Source organism: Pogoniulus pusillus, chromosome 35, assembly GCF_015220805.1.
Source record: "Pogoniulus pusillus isolate bPogPus1 chromosome 35, bPogPus1.pri, whole genome shotgun sequence".
Taxonomy (NCBI): domain Eukaryota; kingdom Metazoa; phylum Chordata; class Aves; order Piciformes; family Lybiidae; genus Pogoniulus; species Pogoniulus pusillus.
The window spans coordinates 917,668-929,871 of record NC_087298.1 but is presented as its reverse complement, the minus strand read 5'-3'; the positions used below and the strand labels follow the sequence as shown (position 1 = coordinate 929,871).

General features: G+C 56.7%; 1 protein-coding gene across 9 annotated transcripts in view; it reads left to right on the top strand.

Annotated features, from left to right (window-relative positions):
• The window catches only part of ZNF618 (zinc finger protein 618), a 188,162-nt gene that overhangs the window by 149,914 nt on the left and 26,044 nt on the right, over positions 1–12,204 (top strand). For 5 of the 9 annotated variants that reach the window (XM_064171072.1, XM_064171069.1, XM_064171066.1 and 2 more), the window contains 4 exons: positions 917–1,006; positions 3,270–3,347; positions 4,268–4,357; positions 9,498–9,686. In XM_064171072.1, coding sequence (XP_064027142.1) covers positions 917–1,006; positions 3,270–3,347; positions 4,268–4,357; positions 9,498–9,686 — 447 coding nt within the window. The remainder of the gene's footprint in view (positions 1–916; positions 1,007–3,269; positions 3,348–4,267; positions 4,358–9,497; positions 9,687–12,204) is intronic. The other 4 variants (XM_064171074.1, XM_064171071.1, XM_064171070.1 and 1 more) reach the window with 2 other exon arrangements.

The following is a 12,204-nucleotide window of genomic DNA, read 5'->3' as shown; positions in this document are numbered from 1 at the left end:
TTTTCTCTCTGTACCAGGTCTGGTTTTCTCTTGTAGATCACCCATCTTCTGCCTTTATTCTGCCAAGCAGGGCAAAGGGTGCAGAGTGATCCTTCCTTTAGTGCTGTTCTGTGCTCAGCTGCCAGGTGCAGTGCTGCAGGTCTGGGCTGCAGTGGGCTGACTGCTTACAGATGCCCATCTGCACCCCAAGGTGTCTGTCAAGACAGCAGAAGATGGCAAACATCACCAAGCTGGCAAGGGACATTTTCCTCTTCCTTTGTTGTGAACCAAAGGCATTCATTGTCCCCAGCTGGACCAAGACAAGTTCAAGAGCATCTTGAGCTCTGCCCTCCCCCCATGGCTCTAGGGAAGGGGATCTGTTGTCAGTGGGATGAGGAGAGGGGTCTGGGGTACATGGAACCAGGCTCCATCAGTCTCCAGCTCAGTGAGCACTTTGTGTCCTGCCTGCTTTGCATTGTTGGTGCTCTTTGGACTTGTTGTAAGGTGGCCACTGGGAGTCTGGGGTGCAGGTGGGCAGCAGCAGTGAGAGCCAGGTGAGGGGTGAGCAGGCAGGGACACCCAGGCCCTCTTGGAGGTGGCACTTCAGGGCTTTGACGTCTAAAATGTTGACTCTGTGTCCCCATCCTGACCAGTCCTTGCCTGCTGTGGCCCTGAACTTCCACAGGGGGTTCCAGCAGGGCCTTGCTGCTCGTTGCTGTCAGGTCTGCTGGAGGCTGTGCTGGAGAGCAGAGCTGCCTGGATAGGAAAGGAGAGATCAGAAATGCCCCAAGCTGTGCAGAGAGGGGCATGTGGGAGGGCTTCTCTGTGCTTCAGAGACTTGCCAGAGCAGGGAGGGGGAGTGCAGATGCATGGGGGTGTCTGACTCAGCAGGCTGTGCCTCGGGGTTTCTAACCTGGCCTCTGTTCTTCTCCTGCAGACAATTTTAGGTACACCTGTGACATCTGTGGGAAAAAGTACAAATATTACAGCTGTTTCCAAGAGCACAGAGACCTGCATGCTGTGGATGGTGAGTACTGCTCTGGCACTCAAACTAGGCAAAATGTGGCCCCTGTGGTGCTGCAGCCCCTCCTTCTGCCTCCCCCAAGCACTTGGTGTGCAGGACACTGCAGAGCACAGCTGGCTGCCCTGTGTCAGTGGGGGCAGGGTCCATAGGTGCTGCAAGAAGAAGCTTCCTGTGCTTGATACTCTCTGTGTGCATCAGAAGAACCTCCCTCTGCTGGAACCTGTGGTCCTGGCAGTGCTGCCTGTGTGTAGGTTCATGGCTGGGGCTGAGAGCCCCAAGGTCGTTTGGCCATCTGGCCCTGCTCTGGGCCTTTTGCTTTCTGACTTCCCAGCTTGGTTCTCTAACCTGCTCCTCTCTTGGAAGCAGCATCACAGAGTTGGGCAATGTTTCCCTTGTGTTGCTCCCTGAGGCAGTGAGTTGATGCAGCTGTCAGTGGACCTTAGAGGCCAATTCTTCCTCTTGAAGGCATCATGGCACTGGGTCAGAAGCAGACACCTTCCTCCAGAAGCAGGGCTTCTTCTGGGGGAGAAATGGAAGCAATAACATCATGGCATGGGCTTGCCCCTCCTCTGCTCCCTGGGCCTCTAAATCTCCTCAGCTCAGAGCCCACGAATGCTGCAAACCTTCACTGTGTGTGCCACAAGCCTGTGAGTGCAGCTTGGCCCAGGAGGGAGCCCTGGCAGAGCCTGAGAGAGAGGCTGCTTGTGAAGCAGGAGGTTTGGAGTGGCTGAGCTGTCTCAGAAGAGTGATTCTGACAATGGGAGTGTCTGAAAAACTCCTGGGTTTAACTGGAGCTTGGACACATCTGGACCCAGGAGCTTCCACCTCAACATGAGGAGGCCTGGAGCAGGCTGCCCAGAGAGGTTGTGGAGTCTTCTGCTCTGGAGTCTTTCAGGACCCATCTGGATGTTTTCCTGGGTGCTTCTGCTCTGGCCAGGGGTTGGAGCTGATGATCTCTGGAGGTCCCTTCCAAGCCCTGCCACGCTGTGATCCTGTAAGCATGCTCTAAGGACAGGCAGTGTTCTGCTGTGCACCACTGCAAGCTCCCAGCTGCCCCTGGAGAGGTGAAACTCACTTCCTGGGACTGGCCCCATCAGGAGGTGTCTGCTTCTGTCAGAGAGGTGTCTGCATGGCAGGGAGCTCTGCCTGGGCTTCTGAGGTGGCTTTGGGAACAGCTTCCACTTGTCCCTTGCCTAGACACTGCTGGTCCCAGCTGCTGCCAGGGGCTGGCTGTGTTTCAGCAGACACAGGGGTGAGGCAGCTGTGCCTGTGAGCTTGTGCTGAGGCTGTGTCAGTATCAGAACAAAGGCCTTGGGAGTCTGCCTGTGTTAGGGCTGGGCATGTCCGAGTAGTTCTGCCTGGATGCTGCTGGGAAGAGGAGGGACTGGGGCACAGATCCTGGTGCCTCCTGTGGGGTGTGGAATGCAGGAGGGCAACGAGGCCATTTGAGAGGGTTTAATTTCTGTTTTGTCTCTTCCCCTCCTTCTTCTATTCTGTGTTAGTTTTTAGTGTGGAAGGGGCCCCAGAAACCCAGGCAGGTGAGCAGAGCTCCTTCCTGTGCTTTCTTTCACCAGCCTTTGCAGCAGTCAGTAGCTCGGGCACAGCAGCTCTGCTGCTGCACTTGGGCAGCTGCAGAGGGGCTGTCCCCTCCCCCTCCTCCAGTGTCTGCAGCCAGAAGGTCGATGCCCAGCCCTAGTAGGTCCCAGGCTTCTGTTGTGTCAGGCTCCTGGCAGGCAACAAGCAGGTGCCTCGTGGCTTTGGTGGCTTAGGGACTGCTCAAGGCCTAAAGGAAATGAGTTTATGCAGTGGGCTGGGGCTGGTGTGTTGCCAGCTGTGCCAGGAGGTGCCAGAAGAGCTCTGGGCACCGCTGGCTTGCTTGCAGACAGCATCCCTGTGCCCACTGGCAGGCAACCAGAGAGGTGCTCTGGGAAGACCACCAGAAAAGAGGGATCAGCCTTTGCAGTGTCTTGGGTCAGTCTTTCTCTGCAGTTTTAAACATGAAACAGCTCCAGAATGTGTGAGTGAGCTGGGAGCAGGGCAGTGCTGGGGCAGCTGAGGAGGAGGAGAGGAGGGAAGTCAGACAGAGGAGTCGTTGGGTTGCTTTGATAGGTCTTTGCACACAGAAACTGCGTTTGGATTCCTGTCCTGAAACCTTGTTGCAGAGTGGAATGCCAGGGCAGGTGCAGAAGCACCGAGTGCCTGTGCAGCTGCAGAAGGAAAGCCTGAGGGTGTTGTCAGCTCTCTTGCTGCTTCTGTTCTCTTGCAGACCCCTATGACCAGGCTGTCATAGCAGCAGAAGAGTTGAAGGAGGAGGAGCCGGAGCCTTTCCAGAAGATTGGTCCAAGTATGAATCGTTTGACAGCTTCCCATGGGAGAGAGAAAGCAGAGGGGTTCAGAGCTGGCAGCAGCTGGAGCACCTCGAGGAAGTCCAGCAAGCCCTGCCATACACAGAGCTGTTGGGACCTTAGAGGTGCTGAAAGATAGGGGTGGGCTCAGGTGAACATCAACCACCAGCAGCCCTGGCCCTGGAGCTGCAGCTCTGTGATGTTCTCAGCCCAAGAGCTCTGTGAAGAGAGGAGGTTCAGGAGACAAGCAAGCTGGCAGCCACTAGAGAGGGCCTTTAGGTGCACTGACCGAGATGGAAGGTGCCTTGGGGTGGTTCATCAAACAGATGACAGTCAAGCCAAGACCAGACTTTGCCAAGCCTGTCTGTGAATCCTCCATTCCCATCAGCCCTGGGTTCTACTGTGCCTTGCAGCCTGCTGCCAGCTCTGCACTCCCAGCGCTGGTTTGTGCTTACACTGCTGCACCTCAAAGCAGGCATGGGCACAGTTACTGCAGAAGAGCCTCTCCTGCAGGCAAGCCCTGCAACCCCAGCAGAAAGGGTCTGCAGGTGAGACTTCAACCTAACAACTTCTTCCCTAGCTTGGCCCTTCTGCTGCCCACGCCTCAGGCTGGCTGTAACTGGAAGGCAGAACTGTGGCAGCTGTAACACAGATTTCAGCAGTGGATTCTCTCCTTTGTTTTTCACACTTGATGTGATTTTGGGATAATCTCCTGCACCTTTTCTGCACACTCCATCACCCTGGACTCTGGCTTTGAGGGTTTGCTTTGCAGGGGAGGAGGAGGATGTGTGAGTTAGAGGGTGCACGAGGGGTCTGCTCTAGTTCTGTCACCTGGCCAGTTTCTGTGGAGCCAGGGAGGTGACTGTGGGGGGGGGAGCTGCACTGCTTGCTGATCTTTGTCTTTGTCTCATCTTCACAGAGACTGGCAACTACACCTGTGAGTTCTGTGGCAAGCAGTACAAGTACTACACTCCCTACCAAGAGCATGTGGCGCTGCATGCACCTATCAGTGAGTATCCTGCTGGAGAGCCACATCCTTACAGCCTGGATTGCAGTGGCTGGTGGGAAGCAGGAGGGCTGCAGGAGAGGGTCTGGTCCTTGTGGATCCTTCCACTGGACCTGTGGGATGGCAGCTGGCAGGGTGTGGGTGGTGTGCTGGCCAGTGTAAAGCTGAGCTGGAATCTCCTCTCAGAGGGCCAGTGAGACTGGAGGTTTGTCAGGTCACTAAAGCCCTACCAGAGGCTGTGCACCTTCCACCTCTGGTCCTTGGGGCTTTCATACTTTATTTGAACTGAAGGTGTTTAGACTCTGCTCAATAGTAAGGAGGGATCCATGCTAGGGAAGAAGCATTTTTCTTCTGAGCTTCTGAGAAAATATTTCCTCCCCTGAGTTAAAAGTGGTGTTCAGGCTCCTGGGTGCTCCCTTGGCAGCTTGCTGCTGAATCACAGGCAGTGAAGTCCTTACTCCAGGGAGCTCAGCAAAGGGCAGCTCTCAGCACACTGCAGGATGCTGCCACCTGCACTCTGGAGGGACACTGATCTACACTCCCCAGACTAAAGGGAGCTTTTAATGAGCAATTCACTGCCAAATGTTAGTAAGAGTTGAGAGACTTCCTACACCTCTGCTATGAGGACAGGCTGAGGGAGCTGAGGTTGTTCATCCTGGAGAAGAGAAGGTTCTGGGGAGACCTAATAGTGACTTTCCAGGACCTGAAGAGGCTACAAGAAGGATGGAGAGAGACTCTTTGCAAAAGACTGCAGGGACAGGATGAGGGCAGTGGCTTCAAACTAGAGCAGAGCAGACTGAGATTGGATGTGAGGAGCAAGGTCTGCACCAGGAGGGTGCTGGGACACTGCAGCAGGTTGCCCAGGCTGGACAAGGCTCTGGGCACCTGATCTAGTGTAGAATGTTCCTGCTGAGTGCAGGGGGTTGGACTGGCTGAGCTTTGGAGGTCCCTTCCGACTCAGACCATTCTGTGACTCTAGACGCTGGTTTGTGGTGCTTTGAAAGGATGCAGAGGAGTTCCTTACAGCTGAACTTCCTTCCTGCCGTTGCCCTGTGCCTCCCTGGGGATGTCAGGCCCGTGTCTGTCCTGCCGCCAGGGTTTGGGCTGATGATGAGGATGAGGCCGGGAGCAAGGCGGCTGCTCTGCAGCCAGCAGAGGGAGTGCACACTCCTTGCTCACCGGATCCAGCTTCCCTCGGCTCTTCCTAGGCATTAGCAAAGCAGCTTTGGGTGTAGGCATACACAGAAGTAAATTGGGAACCTCATCCTCATCCACTGTAAGGTGAGTCAAGGCTTGGTGATTCTTAACAGCTCCTGTGCAGCTTCTCTGAAGCATATAGAGATGGATCAAGATGCTGGCAGAAGGTATAGGGCTTAGAGGTCTTCAACTGCCATCACAGTTAGTCTTACTGTCTCTCAACAGCTATTGCTAAACATCCCTGCACCCCCAAACCCCACCTTTTAGTTCAGGGTTCTGGGATCCTCAGGAAGCCAGTGGCAGTGGTGAGCAGTAGGTCAGCTCTAGTCTAGACAGGCTCCCTGGCTGGCAGCCCTCTACAGAGCTGAGGAGCAGTGTGCTGGAAGGACTGGGCATTAGCAGGTGGTTGTCTTCCTGCACTTCCCATTTCGAGGGGATTTATGGCTCCAGCTCTCTCTTCATCCTCCCAACCATCTGTAGCAACAGGCTGCAGCTGCTGGGCCCAGTTCAGGCTCTCCAGCACAGGAGCAAAACACAACTGTTCTTCTCTTAGAAGTGCCTGCCCTCAGTGGGGCCTGCAGGCATCAGTGCTCCACAGGCACTGCCCATCCCCCTGTGCAGATGCAGCTGCAGGCTCCTGGTGCCACTGCTTGGCACTTTTGGAGGCAGGTTCACATTCTTTGCCTTGCTGGGGCCAAGGCCACGCTTGCAGTGTGGTTCCTGCAGTGCCCAGCTGCAGAGCAGGGCAGCACTCCTGAGGTGTGCAGCTGCCAGCAGGTGTCTTCACCTGGAAGCCCAGCTAAGCTCAGGCCAGGGTAATTCATTCCATGAGGTTTAATCCTCTCTCCATAAACTTTTCTTTCTCTTTTTTTTTTAACCTCTTTTCCCCTCTCCCAGCTGCCCTGACCAGTAGGAGTCATGATTTCCACTGCCAAATCTCTAACCCTGGTGATCCAGGAACGGGCAGGGTTAGCCCCCTCAGGGCAGGTTGGCATCCTCCCAGCTGCCAGCTGCTCAGAATTTGCTCTTCTGTAAACCCAAGGGTCCTGTCAGCAGCTGTAAGCACAGGACCTGTGACAAGCACAAGTGGCTTTCCTCAGGCCCTGGCAGGCAGAGGAAGTAAAGCAAAGCTGAGGCTGTGTCTTTGCCCTGGATTTGCTCTTGTGCTAATCAGGCAAATGCTGCAGACAGAGGCATGGTGGGAGTGGGGAAGGAAAACACTTCAGCATTAGCAAGTCAGCTTCCTGGGTCCCTCTGGCTGAGTGCAAGCTTCCCTGCTGGAGCCTGCTTCCTGGTTTTCTCTGATCCTGGAGAAAAATCCATTGCAAAGAACCTAAAAACAAGGACCTGGCAGGAAATTTTTTGGTGGGTGCTGCTGGATGCCTACTGTCTGGGAAAGAGCTCTGCTGGGGGCTCCCCAGGAATTGTTAATGCCAAATGTCTCCTGCAGAAGTTCCCTGTTGGTAGTGATGAGCAGGAGCTTTTCCACATCCTCACAGCTGGGCTATTCCTCTTTTAAAAGACTCTGCTTTTCTCTGTTTAGTCCTCACCTGCAGCACTGCCTCCAGCTCTGGGGCCCCCAGCACAAGAAGGACCTGGAGCTGCTGCAGAGGAGCCAGAGGAGGCCACCAAGATGCTCAGAGAGCTGGAGAAGCTCCCCTGTGGGGACAGGCTGGGAGAGTTGAGGCTGGGGAAGAGAAGGCTGCAGGGAGAGCTCAGAGCAGCTTCCAGTGCCTGAAGGGGCTGCAGGAGAGCTGGGGAGGGACTCTGGAGAAGGGCTGGGAGTGGCAGGCTGAGGGACAATGGCTTTGAGCTGGGAGAGGGGAGAGTGAGAGTGGAGAGGAGGAAGAGATTGCTGAGAGTGAGGGTGGAGAGAGCCTGGCACAGGCTGCCCAGGGAGGCTGTGGCTGCCCCTGCGTGGAGGTGTTGAGGGCCAGGCTGGCTGAGGCCTTGAGCAAGCTGTGCTGGTGGGAGGTGTCCCTGGGCATGGCATGGGCTGGCACTGGATGAGCTTTGAGGTCCCTTCCAACCCAACCCATTGTGTGACTCTGTGAATCTGCTGTGCTGTTTCTCTGGGCCTGTTGCCTCCCTGCAGGCAGTGGCAGAGGCTTCCCAAGCACCCTGAGCTGCAGCACTTCTGGTGTCTTAGTTTGGAAATGTCTCTGAATGGAGGGGCAGAGAGGGAGGGTTCAGAGCTGCTTCCTGTCCTCCTCCTGGCTCTGTCTGCTCTGTCAGGTGGAAGTGGTTGACCCACACTTGCAGAGCTGTTGGAGTTGCTCTTAGATGATCTGTTTAGAGCCCAGAGAAAGCTGAGGGGGGTTGGAACATGGATGGGCTACAAAAGCCACCAAGGATGGGCTTTAGCTGGCAAAGTCCAGGCTCACCTTCCTCTGGTAACTGCAGAGAAGGCAACAGAGTCCCTGGCAGGGGGTTGGAGTGGGAGCCATGTCCACGTTGCCATGGAAGGAGCCAGTGGGCAGTGAAGGCAGTTGATGGCTTCTCACTGCCTTTTGGTAGCTGCTTGTTTTATCCACGGGGCCTAGAGCAGAAACTCCTCTGAATGGTCTTCAGGTGACTTGGCATTGAAAATTCCTGCTGACCCTCACTGTGTGTTGCAAGTACCAACGTGTGGAGACATGCAAGGAGCACACCCCAGTCACCCCCAGTCTCCCCCAGTGTCACAGAACTTGGCAGGAGGTAGGGGCCAAAACTGCCTCCTTATTGTCCTCCATCCCCACAGCTAACAAGGCAGGGGATGTAGCTGGAGGTCTGTGGGCTCAAGTGGCACAGGTGTAAACTTCTCCCCCCCTCAGAGCTGCGAGTAACATTAGGAGCCCACTCGCAGGTCTGCAGGGACAGAGGTGCAGGTGCCCCCAGCCAGGCCATGGCAGCCAAGCGGCGCTCCTGGCTGGGGGGTGGTCGGGCAGTGGCAATGAGAGGTGTGGAAGGGAAGGCAGCAGCTCCTAGAGCCTGGCCCCAGGGCTGAGCCAGGAGAGCAGCTCGGGAGGGAGGTCAGCAGCTCCTAGAGCCTGGCCCCAGGGCTGAGCCGGGAGAGCAGCTCAGGAGGGAGGTCAGCAGCTCCTAGAGCCTGGCCCCAGGGCTGAGCCAGGAGAGCAGCTCAGAGAGAAGTCAGCAGCTCCTAGAGCCTGGCCCCAGGGCTGAGCCAGGAGAGCAGCTCAGGAGGGAGGTCAGCAGCTCCTAGAGCCTGGCCCCAGGGCTGAGCCGGGAGAGCAGCTCGGGAGGGAGGTCAGCAGCTCCTAGAGCCTGGCCCCAGGGCTGAGCCGGGAGAGCAGCTCAGGAGGGAGGTCAGCAGCTCCTAGAGCCTGGCCCCAGGGCTGAGCCAGGAGAGCAGCTCAAAGGGAGGTCAGCAGCTCCTAGAGCCTGGCCCCAGGGCTGAGCCAGGAGAGCAGCTCAGGAGGGAGGTCAGCAGCTCCTAGAGCCTGGCCCCAGGGCTGAGCCAGGAGAGCAGCTCAGGAGGGAGGTCAGCAGCTCCTAGAGCCTGGCCCCAGGGCTGAGCCAGGAGAGCAGCTCAGGAGGGAGGTCAGCAGCTCCTAGAGCCTGGCCCCAGGGCTGAGCCAGGAGAGCAGCTCAGGAGGGAGGTCAGCAGCCCCTAGAGCCTGGCCCCAGGGCTGAGCCGGGAGAGCAGCTCGGGAGGGAGGTCAGCAGCTCCTAGAGCCTGGCCCCAGGGCTGAGCCAGGAGAGCAGCTCAGGAGGGAGGTCAGCAGCTCCTAGAGCCTGGCCCCAGGGCTGAGCCGGGAGAGCAGCTCGGGAGGGAGGTCAGCAGCTCCTAGAGCCTGGCCCCAGGGCTGAGCCGGGAGAGCAGCTCGGGGCCGTGGGCTCGGTGCGAGCGCAGCCGCCGCAGGTCCCGGGCGAGCAAGCTGCCAGCGGGCAGACGGCCTGGGGCTGACTGACTGTCCGGGCACTAGTTCTGAGTGTTCACATCCAGAGTTCTCTCGATCTCCACTCTTCGTGGCAGTGAAGACCCAGGGGAGCCAGTCCAGCAAAAAGCCTCCGGCCTCCGTCAACCGCTGCTCGGCGCTGCTGCACCGCGGCCCCGCCGCCGGCTCCCCCGCGTCCCAGCCGCACATCTTCCGCGCTGCCAGCTCCGCCTCCCCGGGAAGCAAGGCCGTCACAGGTACCAGCTGCCCTGCTGCCGCCCGCCTGCTGAGCTGCTTACCGCCCGCTCCTGCCCTGGCTGGCGCTGCCCCTCCCTGCCCGCAGCCTGCTCCCTCCCTGCGGGCAGAAAGGCTGCTCCCAGCAGCCGCCGCAGGGCTTAGATCCTGGGGTGCACCGCAGAGAAGAGGCTGAGAGCCCTGGGGCTGCTCAGTCTGGAGAGGAGGAGGAGGAGAGGGGTCCTTACCAGTGTCTGTAAGGATCTGAGGGGTGGGTGTCAGGATGAAGGTGCCAGGCTCCTTTTGGTGGTGCCCAGTGATAGGACAAGGAGCAGGAGGGATGAGCTGGAGCCCAGCAGGTGCCACCTCAACATGAGAAACTTCTTTGGTGTGAGGGTGCTGGAGCCCTGGAGCAGGCTGCCCAGAGAGGTTGTGGAGTCTCCTGCTCTGAACACTTTTAAGACCCACCTGGATGTGTTCCTGTGTGCCCTGCTCTGGCAGTGGGGTTGGACTGGGAGGTCCCTTCCAACCCCTCCATTCTGTGACTGTATAAAGCTGTCCTTCAGCAGCAGGTTTCTCAGTGACAAGTTGGTTGTTCTTTAGCATCATGCTAACCACGAGGTACAGCAGACCCTCTTTCAGATCCTGGTGTCACCAACTGGGGAGAGCTTCCTGACAAGGACTGCTGTAGTCTGGGGGTTTGGGTTGGTTTTCAGCTTCCTTGGACACTTAGGGGTTGTTTCCCTCCAGGTGCTATTTGCAGGGCTGTGCCTGAGGCAGTCAGTTGGAGTGCTGCTGCTTCCACAGTGCCCCACTCCCCACAGCAGCAACCAAGGTGAATGCTACAGCAGAATTAATTCATGCCACAGAAGCATGACAGAGGTGTTAGAAGACTCAAGCTGAGATTGGTCCTCCCACAGTCCTTCAAACATTAAACATAAAGGAGTAAAAACCACAACCAACCAAAGAGCAGTGGAAAATTAACTCTTCTTAACTAGGATGGGAGCTGTAGAGTTCATGTGTGCAGAGATCCCTGGGACTGAGAGATCCTTGCTCCACCTCAGGACACAAGAAGGTCCATCAGCTGGTGTTTGGACACCCTCAAGTGCCTGGCAGGGAGAGATGCCAAGCAGCAGCAGTGACTGTGGTAGGAGGGGAAGGCAGAGGCTGCAGGGGGAGGAGGCTTTTTGCCAGGTGTCACAAAGCCACAGCTGCAGTGCTGCAGGGAGGAGCCTGGCTCCTTCCAGCTGCTGAGCCCTGGGATCCCAGATTTCTACTGCACCCCTTGAACAGTTTGAGGTTTTATTACTAATGTTCAGCCAAGCTGGGAATTGATGCTGAGCAACCTTAAACTGTCAACAACTTGTCCCAGGTTCATGTCTCTCCCAGAAGTGGGCAAACTGGGAGCCTCTGGTCAGAGGCCAGAGCCAGCTGGGCAGTAAGTGGGAGGTAGCTTTGCTCAAGGCACTTTTTCCCCCAACCTGGGAACCAAAAAGTGTCAGCAACATTGGGTCAAAACTTGCAGCTGTTCTCTTGCTGTATGGGGGAAGGAATCACATCGTGCTTGAGCCTGGTAGATTGATCTCCCAGCCTGGAGACTCTCCCCTCTGTCTGCTGCCATCATTTCCACGGTGTCTTTCAGAGCAGTGTCTTGTACACAGCAATCTGGGCAGCTCCTTAAGGTTGTGCTGCAAAGGCACTGACCACAGCAGCTGCCAGGTAGAGAGTCTCCAGAAGGAACACCTCCCATGGGGACCTGCATGATCCCAGGGGCAGTGGAGCCTTTCTGCACTGGCAGTGTTTGCACAGCCACTTGGTAGAGTGGCACCTCCTCAGTCTGTGCAGAGCCTTCTGCCTTGCAAGAGGTTCAGGGGCAAGGAGAAAAAGGAGGGGAGAGGGGAGAGGGGAGAGGGGAGAGGGGAGAGGGGAGAGGGGAGAGGGGAGAGGGGAGAGGGGAGAGGGGAGAGGGGAGAGGGGAGAGGGGAGAGGGGAGAGGGGAGAGGAGAGGAGAGGAGAGGAGAGGAGAGGAGAGGAGAGGAGAGGAGAGGAGAGGAGAGGAGAGGAGAGGAGAGGAGAGGAGAGGAGAGGAGAGGAGAGGAGAGGAGAGGAGAGGAGAAGAGGGGAGAGGGGAGAGGAGAGGAGAGGAGAGGAGAGGAGAGGAGAGGAGAGGAGAGGAGAGGAGAGGAGAGGAGAGGAGAGGAGAGGAGAGGAGAGGAGAGGAGAGGAGAGGAGAGGAGAGGAGAGGAGAGGAGAGGAGAGGAGAGGAGAGGAGAGGAGAGGAGAGGAGAGGAGAGGAGAGGAGAGGAGAGGAGAGGAGAGGAGAGGAGAGGAGAGGAGAGGAAAGAAAGAAAGAAAGAAAGAAAGAAAGAAAGAAAGAAAGAAAGAAAGAAAGAAAGAAAGAAAGAAAGAAAGAAAGAAAGAAAGAAAGAGAAAGAAAGAAAGAAAGAAAGAAAGAAAGAAAGAAAGAAAGAAAGAAAGAAAGAAAGAAAGAAAGAAAGAAAGAGAAAGAAAGAAAGAAAGAAAGAAAGAAAGAAAGAGAGA